Here is a 24,460-nt window from a genome sequence, read left to right as displayed (position 1 = left end):
GCCAGATTTCATTAGAAGGTAAATCATCGAAACACAAATTAAGCACGCGCACATGAGTACAAATACTTTGTTTCATCAAACCGATGTATTCATTAACATTCTCCATTTTTTTAACAAACTGAGAACCAAAGGCAGTTCAAGGCTGCAGTAAAGGTTAAGAATCACTGCACTAGAGGAGGCTCCAGAGTACTCGAGAGAACATTTTTTACTCCCCCTTCACAAACTAAACTAACTAAAACGAAACTTTTTTTTATTTTACCAAGTAAGGCCCACTGAGCTCTTTGCTCTTTTTCAGAAGCAACCTGGCCACAAACGATAGCTCAAAGAAGTTGCTTATCACGTGGAAAATTATAACAGCAGCCAAATACTCTAAACACGTGATGTTGATTCCAACTGTGGAGGGAAAAACCGGAGGGCCCGGAGAACAATCCACGAGACCACGGGGAAAAAATGCAAACTCCAAATATGCAGATGTCAGGGTCTACATAAAACCCATGACCTCCTGTATACCAAGCGAGGTAGTTAACATCTCTCCATTGTCAGGATCGAACCCACGACCTCCTGTAGACCAGGCGAGGTAGTTAACATCTCTCCATTGTCAGGATCGAACCCACGACCTCCTGTATACAAGGCGAGGTAGTTAACATATCTCCATTGTCAGGATCGAATCCACGACCTCCTGTAGACCAGGCGAGGTAGTTAACATCTCTCCATTGTCAGGATCGAACCCACGACCTCCTGTATACCAGGCGAGGTAGTTAACATCTCTCCATTGTCAGGATGGAACCCACGACCTCCTGTATACCAGGCGAGGCAGTTAACATCTCTCCATTGTCAGGATAGAACCCACGACCTCCTGTAAACCAGGCGAGGTAGTTAACATATCGCAAGAGTGGTGTCCCACGACTTTTCCGATTGTCTAGGCTAACTGCCGTGCCCTGATGACCTTGTTGAGTAGACAGAGGCAGTGGCGGAGATTTAAGAAACTTGCACCGTAGGCATAACTGCCGCGCGCCAGGAGATCGAACCTGCAACCTCTGAATTTTGTAAGTCCGCTGGTGCGAACCGTTACACCACAGGAGCATGCATTCGGACCACAAATAGCACTAAAACGAGCTTTGTATAGCGTACACAACTTACAGCCAAGTAAGAAGGCTGTACACAAAGGTGGACAAAGAAGTCTTCTAATGGGCTTCAACAACAGTGTCCAGGAATTGAACCCGACGCGTGTGGAATTCAGCAGACGTGCAGTAAACATTGCACACGCTCCTAAGACACATGAAAAACTAAGTCTTTAAAAAAAAAATCAATGCCATCAAGACCTTTCCCATTCATAGCATGACCCACACCATTTTCTGTTCATCTTCTGGTTTGCTGACTGATGTGACGGCAGAGGGAAGGGATGACTCTTTTCGGCTGAAATTCTGGAGATGTCCATCCAGGCAGGGTCTCTGCCTGAATTATTCTATAAAGAGATATCTGCCGTGGCCCATAATGGAGCCTGTCGCTCGATAGGTGATGCTGCTGTCATGCGCTTATGAGAGGGCACCACAAAAATTGGACGACGCAGGCCCAGTCCCCATTGTATACCCTCCCACCCACCCCAACCACCCACCACAATTTTCCTTTGTGAGATTGGCCCACATCTCTGATCTACATCTGCCCATTAAACGAATGTGTTAGACCTCACTACCTGGGGCACCACACTGCTTTCCCCTCTGCTTTATAGATACTGGCCCAGCCTATGAAAGTGTCATTTCGTCCGATATTATAAATTATCATAGATTCAGCTTCCCGCTGCGCCATTCTTTCTACTTCTTTCATGAGGCTGCTTAAAAATTAGCGTTCGTCTCCTCCTTCAAAAACACGTTTCATCTGGAACGTGTCTGACCAAAGTAACCTCGAAACCACCTTCAATTATTTTGCTTTGCCTCCACGGATTTCAACGTCCGTCGTGTTGACATGATTTGACCGGTACTCATTTGCGAAATTCGTTATCTGAACGGGGCAAAATAAGTGGTCACGCGCCTTAAAAAAATTATATAAAACCTCATTATTATTATTATTGATATTCTACACCAAACAGCCCTTATAGAATCCACACATTTTTTTTATTTACAAGCATGTCTAACAATTATAACTAATTAGCAATTCACTTTGATGCACATAAGAGAATACATGTCGTGGTTTGATCAACGGAAGTTAAAACGCAGGAGCGCCAACATAATAAATGTTGAGGGAAGAGAAGAGCACCTGCAGTGTTGTAGACGCACGCTACCACAACTACAAATGAAACATCTACTCGACTCTAAGGTAAAGGCAACATCATTGTGGGTACGGTTTGAAATTATGTTGCGCACCAAGAGAGTAATAATGCAATGATTCATGAATATCGATTCTCAAGTTCAGGACACACACAGCCAATCCTCGTGCGAAAAAATGAATGTGTTTACCGATTTGTAGAAGATGTATGAAATACATATGTGACATTTGCAGCCACCAGGGGGTGCAACAATTCGCATATTGTTAATGTAAAAAAAAAGATTCTTGACTTGAATATTGAATTTCCATCGAACAGCCAGAGCTGGGATGGTGGGATGGTAGGTGGCTGGGTGGCTGGGTAGTTGGGTGGCTTTGTGGCTTTGTGGCTTTGTGGGTGGTTGGGTGGCCGGGTGGTTGGGTGGTTTGGTGGCTTGGTGGCTTGGTGGGTGGCTGGGTGGCTGGGTGGTTGGGTGGCTTGGTGGGTGGTTGGGTGGGTGGTTGGATGGCTGGGTGGTTGGGCGACTTGGTGGCTTGGTGGTTGGATGGTTGGATGGCTAGGTGGTTGGGTGACTTGGTGACTTGGATGGCTGGATGGGTCCGTTGGGTGGCTAGGTAGGTGGATGGCTGGGTGTGGATTTTTCTCCAGTTTTCCCTCCAGATTTAGAATCAAGATATGCGTTCAAGAGTATTTGGCTGCTATACATTTCCCCGTGATAATAAGCCACTTTGTTGAGCTATCATTTGTGATAGCCAAGCTCAATGGGCTTTACCCGGTAACATTGAAAAAAACGCATACAGCAGTGGATTGATCGTGGCTAACATTGGTGTGTCGAGGGGGAGCTCTGTCTGCGGTTACCTTGGGGTCATTGGTGAGCAGCTTGAAGGCCATGTAGACCTGGTTCTCCTGCACGCCTCCCCCCAGGTCGAGGAAATTGGCCGGCTTGCCTCCGTGCAGGTCGATGATGTCACAGGTGGCCATAGCCAAGCCAGCCCCATTCACTGCAACAAAAAGCGTAAGCGGGACTTCATCAAATGGGCGCTGCGGTGGCTAGATGTTAACTCCCTCGCCTGGTATAGATGTCGTGGGTTCGATCCCGACCCTGCCACCTGCATATTTGGAGTTTGTGTGTCTCCAGCCCTGTGGTTGTGTGGATTTTTGTGCGTGTCCTCGGGTTTTTCCCTCCACAGTTATAAACATGCGTTTAGAGGATTTGTGTGCTATAAACTTCCACACAATAAGCCATTTTGTTGAGCTATCATTTGTGACCGGGTCACTTGTGAAAATAACTATATAGCTCAGTGGGCAAATAACAAGTATTTTTTTATGTCTGATTTGATCCCAACATCTCTGAAATGCTGGCTCAATTCTTTGCTTAGAGCTGCCTGTGCCAGGAATTAATATTATTAATAATTTATCCGAACAGGTGCGATGTCATTGATTTAGGCGAGGTGACCTAGTCACTTATGCACAGGTACATTCATCAAATGGTGAGGAAATGTAGAGATCCCACGACTCTGCGTTCAGGAGCAGTTCATAGCGCACAATGCTACGTGACCAAAATATAGCAAATAACTCAATTACCCAAATACGCCTTCATGTATGCCTTCCAGACATTACATCTCTGTGCTGTGCCAGGTAGGACTCCAACTGGGACAAAACAGCCCGAAGGCAAACACTTGGCATCCGGATGAGTTAAGATTGCTTAAATATTCACTTTTCTGATGGGGTCCCCACCGTCCTCCCCCCCCCCCACAACCTTCCATTCACTTACATGACGCTCATTTGCGAGCAAGTGCTGGTGTGGTGTCCCAACATCTAAAAGCCGGGAGAGTTGTTTGTTTCATTAGTCTGTGAACAGTGACTTTGCCAGGGAGTGCTGGGGGGGGGGGGGGGGGGGTGTGCGTGCCTCTGTTCGTTGTTTTAATGCGGGAACCGGCATACTAATTTGTGATAAATGGCAATTCCCAAAATGCCAGTCTCATTACCAAAGGCATTGTGGCGTTTGTCTGCAGTTGTTCAATTGTACGTGCATATCTTTAGTGCGCAGCAACAGCAGAAGAGGTATCTTATCGCACCACCCCCACCAGCAGGTATGCAATTGACTCTGATATACTGGCACGACGAGATCGGAGTAAGTGGACTTCCAACGAAGGATGCAAGCGCTATGCAGAGGACGGACGAGGATCAACAGCTGAGAGAATATTCTTAAAAAATATATATTTGTATCAAATTTATTCCAATCGTGATGTCATGAAATGAAGCATTGGCATAGAACGCTCGCACGGCATTGCACCCGTGTGTGCGGCAGAATGGCCTGTGGAAGGGGATGTTATAGAACAACTTCAGAAATCCCTTAAAAACCACCTTTTCGATCCACACCCTATGGGGCGCAACTAGCCCACACACGCACCCTGTTACAGGGGAACATTTTATGTCACAAATCAGTCTCATGTGTTGCATTCCAAGAGCTGGATTTTAGCCAACATAAAATAAAACCAAATTTAACGTGATGGCAGTGCGGTTGTCAGTGATCGGCCAAAGACCATCAACTCACTCCATTTGATAACCTGGTTTCATCGCGTGTGCTAGGAATAAAGACCATTGCCCGAAGCATCCCCTAGTATATATTCTTCCTTTCCAGGCAATGTGATTGAACGATATGTTGAGTTTTTGGGTTACTCACAGGTGGCTGCTCAGATTCAAACCCAGGACCTCAGTTGTCATGAGTTAATACTCTCTGACCCACCCACCATTCTCAATAAAAAAAAAATGGGAATAAATGCGAGTAGTATGAGAGTCAAACAAAGATTTTACATTCTCAGAGCCAGAATTCAGTCATGACATTTAATGTAATGGGTTTTTTTTTTCTGCAGTCAACGGTGACTGAGCCGAGATGATCACAAACTCCGGTCAGGTCATCCCTCGCAAAAGCGGCTTTTGGCTGGCCATCGAACAAAGACGACCAACCGCGTCGCGCCCTTTCAGACGCGCTTCTGTGGCCGTCTGGAAAGCACTTCCTGCCGATATTAGGAAGCCACTGACTGGAGCTATGCACTTTCATATCTAGATTGAAAACATGACTTTAGGACTCATTTTTTTGCTTAGTTTGTTGTCCTTCCCCCGCACCCAAAATTTGCACGGCTGGCTATGTACGGTGCAAAAGCAGTTCAACATACATACAAAAATTACAACCTCGTTTAACGACCGGTGGCTGCCCAAATTCAAATCCAGGATCCTCTACCGTACTTGCTAAGTAACCTGATCTCCAACTGGACCAGAACAGATAAAAAAAAAACCTTTCAAGAAAGTGAACTGCGTAGCAAAAGGAAGCGCACAAACCAAAGCAGGCGATGTTTCCGTCCATCCCGATGTACTTGAGGTTGTGCTTCTCCGCCTCCACCTCGATGGGATCGCTCTCGGAAATGTCGCCCATAGCGAAGATTTTCTTCTGCCGGTAGTCGGCGTTGTCGTCAAAGTTGATCTTGGCGTCGAAGCAAACCACTGCCAGACACGGAAGGGGGGACCACAGCCAAGGAATGAGACCAAGATGCGATTAATCGAACGTCGACATTCCATTCCAGGGGAGGCACAGGTAACACGAGTAGGCCCGTATTAAAATGGTAAATAAAATAAAATAATAAAGTTTTGATTTAAAGCTTTCGTGACTGCAGGGATTCATATTCTTGGTTCTTTCGGTAAAGTCACCACGTAGAAGGGAAACAATAAAATAATAAAAATATAAAACAATACAATTCTCACGACGTTTCGACTGCAACACAAAGCAATCATTATCAGGTGTGAATTTTCTTGCTGTGGTTTTCACACCTGATGATTGCTTGTGTTGCAGTCGAAACGTCGTGAGAATTTTATTGTTTATATTTTTATCATTTTATTGTTTCCCTTCTATGTGACTTTACCGAAAGAACCAAGAATAACAATAATAAAGGTTCGGCCCTATAATTACAAAGGTCAACGCCACTGCTGGCAGAAGGGCCTCAACTACAGGAAACTAGAGGCCCTCTAGAGCCTATTTGGCTTCAATTTTCAACACTGCTCAAGTGTACCTGACGGAAAAAAAAAATAACCCACGTGTGCGGAGGGGAAACACTATCCCATTGCAGATGAAAGAGGCGGAGTCCACATCTGCCGTACCACCTTCTGCTGGCGAGCAGGGTGTGGCTCCGATGCACCTCGGGAAGGGAGTTTTAGCAGAATTTGTGCGATCCACCAACCCTTGCAGTTGCCTCCAGAGTGCTGTATTATGGGGCCGCGTGCATAGCCGCCACCACCACCCGGCTAAAATATTTGGAATCCATTAACCAAAATATGGACTTTAAATTGCGATGGTGAGACTTGCTCCTGTCATAGGAATTTGGAATTTCCACCAATGACTCAGGGCTGTAAGATGAGGAGATAAGCAGAGGCTGAATGCTCATGTGAGCAGGAAATCACATGGACCTTGAATTTCTTCACGATTTCAATAACACGAGGAGGCAATAAAAAACTTGTTGAGAAATGAATAGAAGTCATTCATCTTTTTGCGGTTTCCCCCGTACACGCGCACATGATTCCACACGCAATGAGTAGGAATGAGTGGAACAGAGATCGGAAAACTAGGTGGACATTACCTGCAAGACAGAACCGCATTATAAACGATGGTGCACAGACAAAAAAACAACGGAGTGGTAAAACAATTGCAATGAAATGTAACAGCGGTTTGATCTCTACTCCTTATAACGTCCATTCAGTTCGGGAAAAATGCTCGGTAATGCACGGATAGACACACCGCTGCCCATGCTCTTAAGCCATCTACAAACTTTATACTTGAAGCAGTTAGACTTCAGGCACTGCAGCTCATAGCCAAAATTCAATACGTTTTTTTACGACATCTATAAACCAAAAAAATAAAAGCCTAACATTAGGTTGCTTTGACTTTTTTTTTGCTTCTTGCCCAGGGCGGTACTTATATATTCCGTCTGACAATATATCTCCGCAAACCTATCTTCTTTGTCCACGCAATATCCACAAAATACAGTTTCTACAAATATATGACATTGTTATCAAGCAGACGCCTTAGTCGTGTTATGCAGCCTAGTCGTCTCACGAGCTTCCCAAGCCGTGCTTGCGAGGCTGCCTCGTTCAATATTCTTAAATTATTTTTTGCGATCGGCTCCCGTAGACACATTAGCACCTGAACCCAAACCAAACCCTCCTCCCCCCCCCTCCCCCCCACAGACACTTTCAACAATAAGCTTTCGGAAATTGGTCTCTCCACTAATGATCGTCACATTACGTGCGGCCGGCATTTAATATTAAAGAAAATCAAATCGGAAAACAGGGTCGGGAAAAGGGATATTTCATAATAAGTGCCTAAGCCCATTACGGATGGTGTGGCACATTAATCTGCCCCAGGCTCCTGTTGTTTTTATTTCATACCATCATTTCATTAACATTAATATTTTCTGGAGCCCTGGCCTGAATGAGCATACATCGACGAGCTGTCAAACACAGCGGCGGCACGGATGGATTCCCATCCATAATTAATGGGAATAAGAAAAGCGCCAACTTCCCCAACCCCCCCCCGCCGCTCCTCCAAACTGCGCGCTAAGCGGCACAAGTATGCCAAGAGTTGTCTAACTGATAAACCATTAACAAAAAGCTGATGTTCACAGCTTTGCACAGCGCACCATTGCATTAACCGTGTATGTACAATTCCGAGCGTTAAAAAAAAAAACATTTTCACGACACTTATTTATCTATAAAAATGTGATTTTGTGTTGTATTAAGGGAAATCTTGGTGCACAACGTGGTCCCTGTGAAGCTATGAACCCGAAAATTAAATAATCCTGAAACGTGTAAATCTACTTGTCACCCACCACACTCACACATGTACCTTATACACTTGCCCAGTAATTAGCAGTCACTCCGCATGTGGTAACAGCCTTCTGCGTCCCAAAAACCCAGAAGCATCTGCAGATACTCGACAGATGATATTTATGTGGTTTGGATGTCAATTCCACATAAATATTACCACTGGCACAAGGAGTCGATTTTCATACAGCCAGAGTTCACATGGGTGCACTGACAATGGCAAAGTAACAGGAAAAATACAACAGGAATACAATACAATTTGGATATATAACGGTGTCTAACTATAGCCGCTTCTAAAAAACACTGCACAGAAACGGGGGGCATATGCATTGGAGGTCAGTCATAGGCACAGGAAAAAAAAACAAGGTATTACGCTTTGTTTGAACACGGGAGTTCGACAACATATGTTTCTCTTGGGGAAAAGAGTTCCAGGCCATGGGGTTGACTGGTGGCCTCGCACAGAAAGCCTTGCTTGCTGGAGTAGAGAGTGCATGGAGGAGAGATGAGCAACGCAAGATGAGCGGAGAGCGTGCATGCGGGAAGGGGGGGGGGGATAAGTCCATGGAGGACCTTGAAGACGGCAGAGTGCGATCTTGAAATTGATCCGGGGTCGGACCTGGGATTGTGGCGTTCGCATCAGCCCAACGTGCACTTCTTAGCTCTGAGACTGATGCACTCTAATGCAGGATAGGCTTTGTGACCATTACGGGTGCTTATCTTCGTCTGGTTACAGCCTCATGTTTTGCAGCACGTGTCCAACCAGACCCCATTGGGCACGTTCGACTTAGGGCTCCAATGCACAGCTTTGGGGGTACAGAGCAAACGCCTCTCCAGTCGAGATTTCTAATTCTGTAGTGGATAAAGGGATTTAAAATAATGCGGCACTCCCCAAATTAGAAGAAAATTTACAAAATCTCGTGAGCAGTGTGCGCAGTGAGCCCAAGCCTTTCCATTGAGATGAATGTCTTCGTAATGAATGAGACAATCAGGAAGGGCGAGGACTCCAGACCGCACAACTGTGCATATACCCTCCGTCCGTACGGCATCCCCTGCATTCCGCCCCCCCCCTTTCCCTGCCTCCACCCCCCTCCCCCAAATCAAAATCACTGAGAATCGCTGCTCTAACCCATGGCTGCATGATTTGTGTAAAAGATGCAAAGTGCATATGGTACACTAAACTAAAAATAGACTTTTTTTATTTTACCAGGTAAGGCCCATCGAGCTGTACAGCTGTTTTTCAGAAGCGACCTGGCCCCCAAATGATAGCTCAACGAAATTGCATATCACGTGGAAATGTATAGCAGCCAAATACTTTTAAACGCATGTTGATTCTAAATGTGGAGGGTGAAAAAACCGGCGGAGCCGGAGAAAAATCCAAGCGACCACGGGGAGAACATGCAAACTCCAAATATACAGGTATCAGGGTCGAACCCACGACCTCCTGTATACCAGGCGAGGTAGTTAACATCTCGCCACCGCAAGCATTACCGCGTTTTCCAGATTTATTTTCCACTTGATGGCAGATTCATCACATGACCAAAAATGGCAGCGTCCCCTGCACAACCGCTCGTTATAAGCGCAGCAGAAATGTCATTGTTTTGGTATATATTTAGGATTTTGGGGGGGTAAAAAAAACGAGAAAAATTCCTTAAAAAAACGACTTGCATTATGGCGACAACTGTATGAACCATGACATCGTTCACAAATGAGCGGACTTGCCATGTTGAGATCGAGAGCACTTTGCCTTCACGTAGCAGTCTGGCTATTAAGGCGAGAGAAACGTGAACCTCGTTTTGACTCAATGCGTTCCCCGATATCACACCAAAAACCCGTTACTGGACAACGTTCATAACGACTTTCAGTAATTGGTACCAACGAACCTTTTTCCCCTCGTACGTGGTCAAAACTCGTACATATACGCGCACATTACTACACCCTCCAGGTGCCCCCCCCACCACCCCCCCAATGCTAATTCTGATTGGCTGGTAATAGTATCCTTCAGAGCAGCAGTAATTTTTTTTTCACGACGATGCATTTCCATGAGGTTGCTGCAGGCACACGCTGGCTCACCTCCGCGTGCGCAGCCTAAAACACTTACCCTGGCCATCGGGGGTCTCGCCAAATGGGTTTATCTCAACCTGTGTGGCATCCACGCTGAGGAACAACTTGTAGAGCTTCTTTATTTGTTCCGCGGCCTGCAAAATATAACAGACGCATGCACACAACCACCGTTTGTGGGTCGTGTTTCGGTTTTCGTTTTCCATGATTTTGATGCTTGAAATTATAAATAAACTTACAGCCGTTGTCAACTCCCACCAAAAAAAAAATTAAGACGTCCCCCACACAACGTCGATCATGCTGCCTTTTTTTTCCCCCAAACTCCACCAATCTCAGTCAGCGCAGGACAATTGGCAGCACTGGTTCAGTACATCACTAGCCACTGATGTTAGCCATGGCAGGGAATCTAACTCGGGTCGCCGGGGGCCATAGTCACCATGAATGTTTAAAGCGGCGGTTTTCATTTGTTGCACAAGAACGCGTTTGCAGTTACAGCGTATTTAACTGACCAAAGGCCGCACTTGAAAAATAAACTTCTCATCTCAGCGGCCTTTGGCGGGACCTTAAAGGAAATGGATTGCGTTGCATCAAAAGCAAACTGGCCTTTTACTCTGCCAAAAAACTGAGCTCATAGATGTGATGATGATTTACAATACAGCACCGACGGGAATTTTGTAAAATCAGTACAAAATAGAAATAGGCTAAGCCACAGCAGTGCAACAGGATCTGGTGAACCCACTGAACTCCAATAGAACTTTAGCTGTCCTGCAGACAACATAAGCCGTGTTCTAGCTGTAGCGCTGTGCTCTGTTACAACTCTTTGCTTCATATAAGCACAGTGATGGAAGTTCAATGCTCAATGTGCCTCGAATTACATTTCGAAGCTTGATTATTTAACTTTCCGAGACAATTTATTCTGCAAATGTAAGCATAATTTAAGACTGTATAATGCCATATTATCAACATTGCATTGCAAACTAAATCTGGAATAAAAAAAAATGGCAAAGTTATGGGGGTTAATTTTGTGCCTCTTCTCGAGTCATTCATTTCCAACAATTTAACAAAGGTTGGCCTTTTCAATCAAATCAATCGATCTTTAATAATAATAGGGTTCCCTTTTTTCTGGCAACAAAACTGAAACCTTTTTACGAGGATTAATGTATGCATTAACCACAATACCTGCAGTCAAAATGCAAACAAAAAACATACTATGATAATATATGCATTGTCCTTGAAACTGATTTGGTCCACACCAAGGCACGGGTTTCTTTAGAGCCTCGACCCAATTGGTGCTCGACCAGATGACACCAAAAGGCGTACAGCTCAAAGACAATGCACTATCAAAGTAATGAGGGCTCGGGGTGAGCATCTACATCATTAGACCTCCTTTGCCAGTACCAAAATGTAATAATAGGGTTTTTATTATCTTTTTATTTAATCATGAAGAAAAATGTGGCCAACTTGCTGCACTCCTTTGTCAAGGCAGGGGTGTGGAGCTGCGGCGCAGCGGTTAGAAGCCAGCAAGCCGAGTTCGATTCCTGGCCAAGGCTAACATCAGTGGCGAGCGATATCTCAACTGGTCCTGAGGGGCTCCTCTTCGACAACCTACACTGAGCAGTGTGGTGAAGCATGATCAAACAACCACCTTGAATAATGACACACCATGGAGGTGGCCTTGCCCCGGCAATGGATTGACTCAGGGCTGCGGACGATTATGAAGACGGCGGACCCTTTCTCTCCCAAATGGCATTGAAGCTCAAACTTTCACGTCAGGTCGAACTCGCAATTTCCCCCACATCGCAGAGAAAAACCCATCAATCCTGCTTGCCACACTGCATTCAAGTTATCCCCGAGAGGACACAGATGCAACGGTGGATGAAGAACAAACCTGCCGTGTGTTTCCATCACCTTGACCTGGAATTGAACCCGCAGCAGTGCCGGGAACAATTGCGCGCGCGGCCCGAGAGCCTCTGGCTAAGCCACAGTCGCGGCACTGTTGGCTGTTGGGCACACTACACTGGAGCGCTCCAGGCGTACACCAAAGGCTTGACTGTGAGCAGGGGGCCGTTGTTCTCACACCACAGACAAAGGAAGCATCCTTCCTTTGTGAAGCAAAAAAAGAACTTGCTTGCTACAACCAAAGACAAATATCCCCGTATAGCCTCAACAAGACTGTTGGGGCAACTGCTGTTAGCGGACATCTATGAAGGCCGGCCGGCACGGCACACGAGGTGGCTGGGCGGCCATCACCATGCGCGTGCCGCCTTTGTCTGCCCAATGGCGATCTTTACACAATGCACCAGGTACTCATTTGAGGCCGAGTAAACCTAGCGGAGGCCCGGGACCGCTTCAGATAATCGTCGCTGGTGTTGGCCGCGATCGGGAATCAAACTCGGGTTGCCGGGTTCGTAGCGCAGCGCGCCAACCGCAACACTGAAGGTGCCTCCTCCTTCACCACCAGGGTAGTGGTGAGCGCGCATACAGCAGCAGCACCACCACCATCAGTGTAACGGTTACCACCACCGCCGCCGCTACCCAGCTCACGGTGCCCACAGTCGCCTCTGCTGTGGCAGCGCTGCACGTGACCGAGCGCGCTCGCTCTATAAGAACCGCGATCCCAACACGGCGCCATAGCGCGCCACGGGCACGTGTAGGCATTGCGCTGTAATTTTAAATGCATACTCGGAGAGGCAGGCCCCGCCCGAGTGACTAACAAGTCAAGAGCGCAAGTGAGCTGGCATTGCCACCCAGAGCCCGAGTTTGAATACAAGCCGTGGTTAAAACCGGGTTCCAAAGCGCGGTGCAGTTTATAGTCTCGGCGTGGTCACAATGACCGCTAAAAAAAAGAAAACCCATCACCATCAATTTGGTTCGGCACTTCATTTGGCTTATTCGCAGCTCAAAGAATGTATATAATGGAGTGACTGTGACGTGCCAGACATCACTCTCAATGCGGCGCAGGTGGGACAGTGCCGACCCCTACTTTGTGGAGCAGAGGTCGCTTAAAGTGACCTCAGAGGTAGCTCTGTGGTATCCACTTCCATGGGACATTCTCTAACACGGAGGGTTGCACTGGTCCGCGAGAGATCCGGGTGGAAAATCTGTCTTGTGGCGTGAATACAAGCCGATAGCACTGTCGGAATGAAATTGTCACCCATTCTAATCCCAATCCCTTGATCACATTTGGGCAATCGAATGAAAAAATCCTGGACCATCACGAGGATGGATGTATGAACGGGCCGATGGAGGCAGGGAGGTAGGAACATATGACGAGAGGTGAGCTGGTGGGCACTCCACATACTCAGTGCCCCGCAGAGTGGATAGCTGTGGGGATTCTATAGGGTGGGGGTGCAATCCAAGTAAGCAGAAACGGCACCGTGCCAAAATTAAATGCAGGCTTTCCAGAGCGCCGTATCCTAAATTCTAAATGTAGGAAATGTAGAATGGCAATGCCCAGTGTTTAATCTTTGATTCATCTAGGAAAGCCCCACTGAGTTCGAAGTCTATTGAGGAAGCTACTTTTTGAGATGTTTGGAAAATCGATAGAGTATTTTTGAGGGATTAAGCTGTAATTCCATCGTGAAATCAAGCACCAAAAAGGCTGACGTGTAATAAACAAAAAATCTCATAATATAAGAGAAATGAGGAAAGTGAAATAAACATGAATTTTGATTTAAAGCTTTCGTGACTGCAGGGATTCATATTCTTGGTTCTTTCGGTAAAGTCACGTAGAAGGGAAACAATAAAATAATAAAAATATAAAACAATAAAATTATCACGACGTTTCGACTGCAACACAAGCAATCATCATCAGGTGTGAAAACCACAGCAAGAAAATTTGAAAAAAGTGGCGTTTTTTTAAATATTATTGTTTCCCTTCTACGTGACTTTACCGAAAAAAAACAAGAATATGAAATAAACATGTTTAGCTATGCAGCAGGTACGGTGATGATATACGGAGCGTGACACAGCGGTGAGGGCACTGAATTAGGAACCCGCCGACCCAAGTTCGAAACCTAGCCACAGCTAGCCTCAGTGGCGAGTAAGATTCTGAACCAGTTCAGAAACTCCACCCATTCACCAATCAGCATGAGGTGTGGTCAGACAAGCCCCAAGACAGATGCAGTGTGGGGAGGCGTTTGCATCCAGCATTGGATTAACAGAGGGCCGAAATGTATCATTATACAATAACGGCGACAGGGTTGTCAGATCGTGCAAGGATTGGGCCACTGTGGGCGAGCCATCAGCAAAGCAATAAAATACATATTTGGGGCAGTATCGCAAGAAGGATACTGAACTGTGTGTGGCAATTGTTACATGTGGTTTTCAATTTAATCAATGTAATTATTGATAGCTGCATCAAATATCAGTGGTTCACGTAAGTCTAGTAAGTCTGAGAATATACATTTTATTTTTTAAGGACATTAAATGGAAGTCGATGTACTTATTATATTAGCCGGAATGCTTTGCCACAGCAAGTAATGGGTTTTATGGGACATTGTTGTTTTGCTAAAGGGGCTCCATCAATTAGAGTGCTTTGACCAATAACATCTGGTTAAACCAGCAAAATTTATTTTTCAAGGCCTGACTCTGCTGATGAGACCAAAGAAGGTCAAAGGCAGTGTGGATTTTGCGGCTTAAACAAACGCTGCCGGTTAATACGAGCCCAGAGAGACCAATAGGCCGAGAAACTAAAAAAAAACACATTCCATTTTGCATCTGAAAATATGGAATGGAAGTTGCTTCATTGTTTATTTTTCTATTCATTTATGTATTTCCATTGACATGCCACCGACAGCGCCAAGTAAGCCTGGATCTACACTAAGGATGTGTTTGAGATTTGCAACAGGGGCAATCAACTGCACTCTGCGCTATATAGGACCCAGTATATTTACACACCCATGGCGTCAACACAGAAGTGTCCCCCCCTTCAGAGTAAAAAAATTACACGATAAATAAAGCCATTAATTTACATGCTCAAACGAAAGGCTTTGGAGCCGGCAGTTGGCTTTGGTTGCTAATATCGTGGACTATTTAATTACATTTCTGCAGAAAAAAAAAGTGGATGTCTGGAGGTGAGCAAAAAAAAAATAACAAAAAAATCTGCTGACACGACAGCATAGAATAAACGTTTTTTTTGTGAAAGTGGACATCTAATTTATCACTCAATAGTAGTTTAATCGTGATGTTTCTAACAGCTTAAAAGTTTCTTGAATTAGTCAAAGCACACATCATCAGAGCAGATGCAAATCAAGCGTGGTCCCGTTCGCCATTTGTGCATTGAAATGCAATTAACAGAGCGAGTGTTGGATGAGAGAAGGTTTCGAGAGATACAACGGGTGCAAATGAAACTGAAATTAATAAAGGATGTCTTTAATTTTTCTAAAATGTTTTTTTTTCTCCAGAGTCGATAGTCAATGAAGAGGAAAATCACTGCCAAGGACTAAATCACCCCAAATACATCCAGCCTCGTATGATCTTGCAATTCGAGAAGAACTAAGACTTGGTTAGCACTTGAATTAGACACTGTCTGGGAATACCAGGTAATATAGGCTGGGGCTGCAAGGTGGAGAGAATGTGGCAGTAGTGATATTGATTTTTGAATTAATATTAAAACATTTGAACATGTGTTAAATGACGAAGGCTAGATCTAAAAACGCTGTAAAATTTATGACACGCGCAGTTTTGTGATGCAGGAAACCACCGGCATGCGGGAAGGCAGCCGAAACTGGTCCCAACAATTGCCCAAGCTCTGAGGTCCTATATAGGAAAATTAGGCCAAATCCATGAATGAATGTTTGTAAATGTGAAAGAAAACCGGGTGCACGAGAGTTTTCTCCAGGTACACGATTTTATTCACATCATTAAGCCAAACACTAAATCGAATTAGCCAAACATTATCATGCAGAACCCTGCTGAAAATGAACCTTGACCATCAGCGAGGCTTTTTTGGGTAAAGGAAATAATTTTTATAGTAATCATTCGACTACCATTATGGGTACACTAGACCGCGAAAAAATTGTTTGACAAAATAGGTCAGTCAGTGGAAAACTATTTTTAGAAATACATACAGCTTCAAATAATACAACGTAATGTACTGACAATAATGTTTTTTTTCTTACCTGTTTCTCAAGCTTGCCTTTAAAGCCCAGGTTTTTGGCCATCTGCAAGGCTTGCTGATCCTTGATGCCTTCCACGATGTCTATGGCCTCCTACAAAAAGAATGACATCGCATTCACAAGATTGGCACAGCGCAGGAATTTTAAATCAAACCAGTTAGCCGTGTGCCACGTGCACACCAATCCAAATTCGCTTACCCTCAGCTTCCGTGCTTTGCAAGGAATGTGAAAGAGTGATCGGACTGAAGACAGTCCCCAGGAGCGGCAAAGTGAATTGAGGCCTTTCATGTCTTCGTTATGATGTCCCCGTCTGTTTAGCTGTGCGGGTTGACCAATCTTCTCCAGCTGTGTACAGGCTAAAGCTCAAGGTAAGTGGTGCAATTGTGTTTTCTCTTTGGAATGCTGCCCTAAGCCAACGTTGACGTTCGCCATTTAACGCAGACTACGGGGAAAAAGTGACGCTGCAACGTGGTGGCTGCAGCTTGCAACTTCGTTCAAGCCTGGAATGATAATGGTCCTAGTTATACAAGCAAGATGCGGCTTTGATTGGCTAAATGGAGTCAGAAGGTGGTCAAACGTGGATGAATGTGTTTCATACGTATGACTGCATGTGTTTAATAATAACTGTTATCTCTATATAGTTATAATTTACAAATGTATTACTTCTCTCAAATTCCAGTTTTTTTTTATTCCTAGACCTAGCAGATGCCTTTCCTTCCCTAGATCCCGTACCTGGCTTCCTGGGCCGAGACAAACCTGGGTGAGAGGGGGAGGAATGTGTTGGGCCCTAGCATTTCCACCTGCCCTGGCTTTGCTAGGATTGTCCCCCTTCTTGATGTAGCTGTTCTGTGGAATCTCCAATTGTTCCTTAAACATTTAAAGAGGGGAAGGTGGTGTGTGTCCATTGCATAAATATAAATGCACCACTGTTGAGCAGCCAGCATGTCGTTTCCCCTCTTCTGATACTGCAAAATATTCTCATTCCTTTTATATGTCCTGCGTTTTTGCACCTCAAAAGGTCACAACCCTCGGTTATGACTCCCAGACGCTATTGTTTGAATGATTACATATAAAACCATTATTGAGTTTAATGGCTCTGTTGCATGCAACGTTGTTGCAACACAGAGCATTGTTTTAATATGGGACGTTGCAGATTGACAAAGGACTGTAAAGAATTAGCAATTTAACAAACAGCAGACAGAAGAACCCTGCCAGGGAACAGCTTTTCAAGACAACAGATACACACTGATGATGATGATGATTATTAATATTTTTTCAGACGAATCAAATGGACTGGCCGGCGTGCAAAGTCGCACGCAGGTTTGGGCAACCGAGCACGGCAGCGTTCGTTAAAAACCGAGCATTTCACGCGGGGGCGGTTCTCCGCCACCATTCCACGTCGCCGGCGAACAAAGCCGACAAAAAAAATTCAAGGCGCCTGAAAAAATATGATAATTACGGGGCCAAATGTACACACTGCGCACGTACGTGCGGGGCAATCAGCAGGGCTCCCCGACCACTACGCCTCATCGGACGGCATGCGGCCCCCCGTGTTGAATTTCGCAGGAGCAAGCACTCGGATTTTTCCCAGGCTCCTCTGGTTTTCCCCTCCACATTTAGAAACATTTGTTTCGAGTGCATGGCTTCTATAAAATTTCCACGTGATAATCCACTTCATTGAGGTATCATCCGTGACCAGGTCGCTCCTGAAAGTGCTACATAGCTCAGTGGGCCTTACCTGAAAAAATAAATAAATAGTTAATAGTTTAGAGTTTGCGCGGACCACTGTCTCTGTACCTTGCTGCTTGTCAATCACGATATTCACAAGTGGTTGTATGTTTGAATGACGGCTTACAGAAAAATAAAAGCGCGACTGGAAGATTTCATGTGCAACGAGAGTTGATAGAATAACCAGCCCGCATTGGTGCAACTTGAAATTTTTACCGAACAACTGTAAAAATGCATGTATTGTTCACTTCATTAATCATTCTTGAATAACAGCTTATTAATTTAGTCGCATTTCCCCATTGATTTTAAATAACAAAAGTAATTACATCATTAGACCTCCTTTGCCAGTACCAAAATATAATATGGTTTTTCCACTTTTTTTTCTGGCAACAAAACTGAAACCGTTTTACTGGCAAAGGAGGTCTAATGATGTAGTTGCTCACCCCGAGCCCTCATTACTTTGATAGTGCATTCTTTGAGCTGTACGCCTTTTGGCGTCATCTGGTCGAGCACCAATTGGGTCGAGGCTCAAAAGAAAGCCGTCCCTTGGTGTGGACCAATCAGTTTCAAGGACAATGCATATATTATCATAGTGTGTTTTTTGTTTGCATTTTGACTGCAAGTATTGTGGCTAATGCGGACATGGATTCTTGTAAAAAGGTTTCAGTTTTGTTGCCAGAAAAAAGGGGGAAACCCTATTATTATAACAAAAGTAATGTCGCATATATCGTGCAAATTATCGCTGCAATTTAGTTTGAAAAATTCGATTGCCCCACATATCAAATGACGTGAGAATTGGTTATTTATAGCATGTGAACGTTCTACGCAGATGGTATGTGCGTGTAACATTTCGTTTAAGAGTAAATTGACAAAACCCTACGATACTGATGGGCAAAAACACGTGCTATTAAGAAGGGCCAGTGCACCAAAACTTCACCTATTATATATCGTATTGTTATTTTAAGGTCACAGTGTTGTTATTGACGGTTGTGTTGAGTTGCTGATATTAATTGTGCTTGTGCACCACTGCCAACGCAGCAGCACCAAATACAATTTGATTTGAATGAGAAACAGTACAAATTAAATGTAAAAAAAAGGTACAAAGAAACTAATAATTATTCTTGAATGGAACTGTGATTTGAGAACCGTAAATATTCATCGCAGGGCTGGGAGTGTGAACTTATTAGTATTCTGTTGATATCCTTGAAGTTTTGTTCAAACCTCATTTTTAACAAGTGCAACAACAGGGTTGGTAACTGTTGAGACAAAGCACATACACAAAGGACGTAAATAGTTCCCAATTGAAAACACTCTGGTGTAAAAGGTTGAAGGCGCTGCCCTGCAAATGCTTTCTCGTGCTCCTGCTGCCAGAAGGATGTCCACTCTGGGGAGATCTAGAGATCCTCTTCAGTGGGTATTTTGGCCTCCTCTTCCACGCTGCTCAGACATCTCCAAACACGTGAGAGTACCCACACGCTTACTAACACCACCAACGGCACACGCGGATCTGCCATTCGACAATTTGTGGTGGAGCCATTCATACTGCCGAGTGGGCAGAGGCGGAGGGACCCTTTTTTTAAACTTGCCGCATTACTTCAACAGCCGGGCCAGGAGATCCAGCAGGCGACCTCTGTGTGCCAACCACTGCACCACGGCAGCATTCCTATTCTCGTCTGTGCTACCAATAATAATAATAATCTAAAACGGAACCAAACTATTTTTATTTTACCAGATAAGGCCAACTGAGCTATATAGCTCTTTTTCAGAAGCGACCTGGCCGCAAATGATAGCTTAATGAAGTGGCTTATCGTGCGGAAATGTTTAGCAGAGGACCTGGAGAAAATCCATGCGATCACAGGGAGAGAGAACAGGCAAACTCCAAATATATAGGTGTCAGGGTCAGCATGGAACCCACGACCTCCTGCATACCCGGCAAGGGAGCCAACGCAGCGCCCCTTAATTTTTCCTTGGTACCGAGGCAAACTTTTGCAGCAAAAAAACACTGAGAACGTGCACACATGGTGACATGGTTCTCAGAGTGGAGAAATGTCACGTTTCGAACAGGCAATCCCATTACGTATTGGGAGAATTACATCGAATATCACACGTGCTGCCACAACTCGATTGTGACAGCACTGTGGTTTTGCCCATGCTACTTGCAGGTGTGTCGCAAAGTAATGAATGTTCCATTAACTTATGGTGAAATGGAAGACAGCTATAGAGGAAATTCCTGGATAACTTTAGACCATAATACATTGAAGGGAGCGGCGTTGGTTTATGGGGGGATGGGAGTGGTGGGAGGGCGGGCAGAGGAGAGAAGTCAGGTTCACTTCTGCAAAAGAGCTCTATAGCTCATTGGGTCTTACCTGATAAAAATATATATAAACTAGCTTAACTACCCGGCTTCGCCCGGGACTCGGATTCACCACGCCCGGCCGCCTTTGTCTTCCCAATGGCGATGTTCCCACACCACACCAGTTATGCGTTTGAGGCTGAGGCTGAGTCGACCTAGGGGAGGCCCAGGACCAATTCAAATAATCGTCACTGGTGGTGGCCGTGAGCAGGAATCGAACTCGGGTCGCCGGGGTCGTAGCACAGCGCGCTAACCACTACACTACAATGCGTTACGCTTCCACATGCGCGGGTCACGTGACAGATTTGACGTCACAGCTCACTTGCCGTGCAAAAAATATCTGCATTATTGAGCTCCCCCCCCCCCCCCAAAAAACAAAAAACCCACAAAAGTGTACTTTTATAATTTTTGCATGGTGTACAGTCTGGAAAGTACCCACATGGCAAATTTCAAGTTTGCTGCATGTCGGGAAGTATGCTCAACATTTTGAAAAGACACACATGATCACAACTATGCCTTTTATATATACGGAGATATGAGGGCCGGTTCAGTTATCACTCACCGCTGATGATAGCTGTGACTGGAATTCAAGCTCGGGCTGCCAGATACCTTCCTTCGTTCGTGAACACATTTATAACTTGCGCAAATTGAATGTAAAACAAAGAAGCCCGAGGAAAGAGCAGAGGGAGTCCGCTAGAAAAAAAACGGCACCAACGCCGGCCACCTAGCCGGGAGTGGGTGCCGGCATGCGCAGCGAAGTAGGGACCCTCAGAACCTCAGTCCCTACTTCGCGACCAGGGACTCAATCGTTCGCCCCACCGATCTGGCCACAAAGGATAGCTCAACGAAGTGGCTCATCACGTGGACATCTATAGCAGCAAAAATACTCCAAAAGCACGTCGTTTCTCAATGTGGAGAGAAAAACCGGAGGACCCGGAGAAAAATCCACGTGAATAGAGAACATGCAAACTCCAAATATACAGGCGTCAGGGTCGGGATCGAGCCCACGACCTCCTGTATACCGGGAGAGGAAGTTAACATTTCCCCACCGCGGCACCCCATCATGAGCATGGGGTAGGCAGGCAAGGGGTCGCACGTCGTTCCTCGTATTTAGCAGACGCACCTTGAAGATGAGTTCCGGGCTATTTTTGGCGACCTCCTCGATGTCCATCCCGCCGCAGGGGCTGCCGACGAGCACGGGTCCGTTGAAGGTCCGGTCCATGAGGATGGCGAGATAGGTCTCCCTGGAGATGTCCAACGCCTCCGCGATCATCACCTACGCGAGAGGAGGGGGTTTCCCCATTGGTGTGTGCTGGCCAGATAGCGTCATCACGATCATCGACATCTCTGGGCCTACCACTTGTCCGCGACTGTGCCGCACAGCTCTTCGACTGCGCCTTCGGCACCATGTCCGAAGTTTCGCTCCCGAGCGGCGGCAGCTTTTTGAGGAACGTCGCGGCCGGACAACACGCGGCAACGACCCGGATAGACGTCGGAGAACATCTAAGTGCTTGCACAAGACGTGTGCAAGCACCGTTTTTAATCCACTGCAAGTTGAGGGCTTCCCCCACGCAGTTCCGGCCATGAGACTTTAACCGACCACTCTCTCACGCTGGTCAGTGCAGGCTGGTGAAGCATAGTACAGTTTAACCATGACGTTGGCTGCATGGCCCTACTACCCACGACACAGCTCGACCAGCAGACAATAACACAGGTTCGAATGAAAAAAGAACGTTGCCATCGCTCTTTATTTTCTAAATATATAATTTCGGCTACCTTCCTACAGGCTGCGTAATTGTGCGCTATGTGAATTAATCATTGGAGATACTTTAAATTGTCAGGCATGGTGGAGCAGGCATGTAATTTCACTGAGATAATCACGTGACACTTCCAACCCCGCTGGGCTGTGAGACAGCCAGGAGATGGCAGTGTAGCAAGTGGATTATAATTGTGCTATCAGCATCATGTGATAAAGACATTCGAAATGTCCACTTTCAGGGAACACCTATTTATAACCTGCACAGACTGCTCATCTGCGTATCAATCAGAACACATTTGCTGGGTTTGAACGACGGAATGAGCCAAATTAAGAAATAAATTCACACGATGGGGTTTTTTTTTAGCACGTTTACTGATGATCGGGGCTGAGACAATCAACTCAATCTGCTTGAGAACACTGGTTTAATTCTGGGTGTGTGCCTAGATTCGAATCAAGGATCTCAGGGCAACTGGGTCAGTGCTCTAACCCGTGATCGTATGTACACCTGATCACCACTAGCAGTGGGTTCTTCAACTCCTTTGTTGTGTCGACCTAATCCCATGGTATAAATGTTTTTTCCCCAATACCCTGGTTTCCTTTCACTTGCAAAACACTCCTCCCAAGAGGAATTGGCTAAACTACACAATGAGTTTCCTAAAAAAATGTATCCCCTGACGAAGTAGGGCTATTAAGACAGATAAAGAAATGTCTACGTGTGGCATCATGAAGGCAATATATTTATCCCATGGTATAAATCTAGAATATATTTATCATTGGTGGGAACCTGCAATCAAAACACAGAACACTACTTAGAGCAATAGTACCGCAGGCTGCTATATATTTTTTGTATGTAATTAATTGTATTTGGTCGTGAAAAATTACGAGGAACGAGTAAGAAATACTTTATATAAATTCACGCACTTTATTTAGACCGTAAGTAAAAGCGGACCGCAAGTGCCAAAAACATTATTTTAATAGCAGAAAATACGCAAAGTGTGTGCGTGTGTATGCGTCACCTACTCTGTGTATGCGGTAAGCGGTGGTGCAATGGTTAGCGCACTGCGCGAAGGACCCAGCGATCAGAGTTCAATTCTCGCTCACGGCCAACATTGGTGACGATCATCCGAGCCGGTCATGTGCCCCTCCTAATCAACTCTGTCTTAAATGAAGTACCTGGCACGGTGTGTAGTAAACATCAGCACTGGGGAGACAAAGGCGGCCGGGCATGATGCTGGTCACCGGCATCCTCGTGTGCCGTGTCGGCCTTCATAGATGCTCGCAAACAGCAATTGCCCCAACAGACTGTTGAGGCCATTGGGAACATCTTTGTTTTGTGTGTGTGTGTATATATATACATCAACATTAAAGTTAAATGGAAATTACGTCTCACCTTTTGAACACAAACGCCTTCCTTGGGGGTCTGTTTTGTGACGAGGTTAAAGCCGAGCATTTTTGCAGAAAGGTCTTTCACCACCTGGGGACTGCTCAGCAGAAACACAGATAGACGGAAGAAGAATAACAACAACAAACATGAAATAATTTTATTGTTTTAAATAGATTATTTTGTTATTTCCCTTCCTACGTGACTTTACCGAAAGAACCAAGAATATGAATCCCTGCAGCCACAATGCCGAAACGTCGTGAGAATTTTATTGTGTTATTTTATTATTTTATTCTCATTCTACGTGACTTTACCGAAAGAACCAAAGAAAAAAGTGGCTTATCATGTGTAAATTTATCAAAGCAATACACTCAAAATAATCTCAATGCATCAGCTACGCACGTAACATTTCACCTCCCTTTGCGAGTCGATTAATGCTCACTCTTTGGTGTCATTAACAGAACAATGAGAATCATTGTTCTGCTAGATTTGTAGCAAATTTAGCAGAGTCTAGTGGCTGCAAGAGCCAAAGGAGCCGCGGCATTGAGCGTTCCTTCCCTCAAGATTTTTTCCACAAGCTTCTGCAGGCATCTTTATGAGTCGAGCCGATTTCAACTCCTTACGATGACTGCCAAGCGGCCGTGAAAACCTCGGTGTTAAACAGACAGCATGAACACAGTAGACTCGATGATCCCCACTAACGATGGGGAGGATGGCCAAGCATAATTCAAAATCGTTGCTAATCCAAAAATATTTTCCGCGGACTTCTATGCCAAAAACCACTGATAGAGGTATACATTAAAAGAAAAAACTCACAAAAAATTAATGATAGGATAAATCACTCAAAATGAAGCACAACTGACGATTTTGATTGTTACTCTTTCGATATCGAACGATATGTGCGTGCTCAATCATAACACTTCCCTGC

General features: G+C 45.2%; 1 protein-coding gene across 1 annotated transcript in view; it reads right to left on the bottom strand.

The window, feature by feature from the left end:
- Positions 1–24,460, bottom strand: part of SUCLG2 (succinate-CoA ligase GDP-forming subunit beta) — a 130,273-nt gene that overhangs the window by 60,921 nt on the left and 44,892 nt on the right. Inside the window, exons 4-9 of the mRNA XM_032971474.2 lie at positions 23,542–23,632; positions 21,516–21,668; positions 16,315–16,404; positions 10,233–10,329; positions 5,603–5,764; positions 3,119–3,261 (exon numbers count right to left, since the gene is read on the bottom strand). Coding sequence (XP_032827365.1) covers positions 3,119–3,261; positions 5,603–5,764; positions 10,233–10,329; positions 16,315–16,404; positions 21,516–21,668; positions 23,542–23,632 — 736 coding nt within the window. The remainder of the gene's footprint in view (positions 1–3,118; positions 3,262–5,602; positions 5,765–10,232; positions 10,330–16,314; positions 16,405–21,515; positions 21,669–23,541; positions 23,633–24,460) is intronic.

The sequence above is a fragment of the Petromyzon marinus genome, chromosome 46 (assembly GCF_048934315.1).
Source record: "Petromyzon marinus isolate PM22_M1 ecotype Great Lakes invasive population chromosome 46, UKy_Petmar_22M1.pri1.0, whole genome shotgun sequence".
NCBI lineage: Eukaryota > Metazoa > Chordata > Hyperoartia > Petromyzontiformes > Petromyzontidae > Petromyzon > Petromyzon marinus.
The sequence above is the reverse complement of the archived record's forward strand: the minus strand, read 5'-3'. Positions and strand labels throughout refer to the sequence as shown.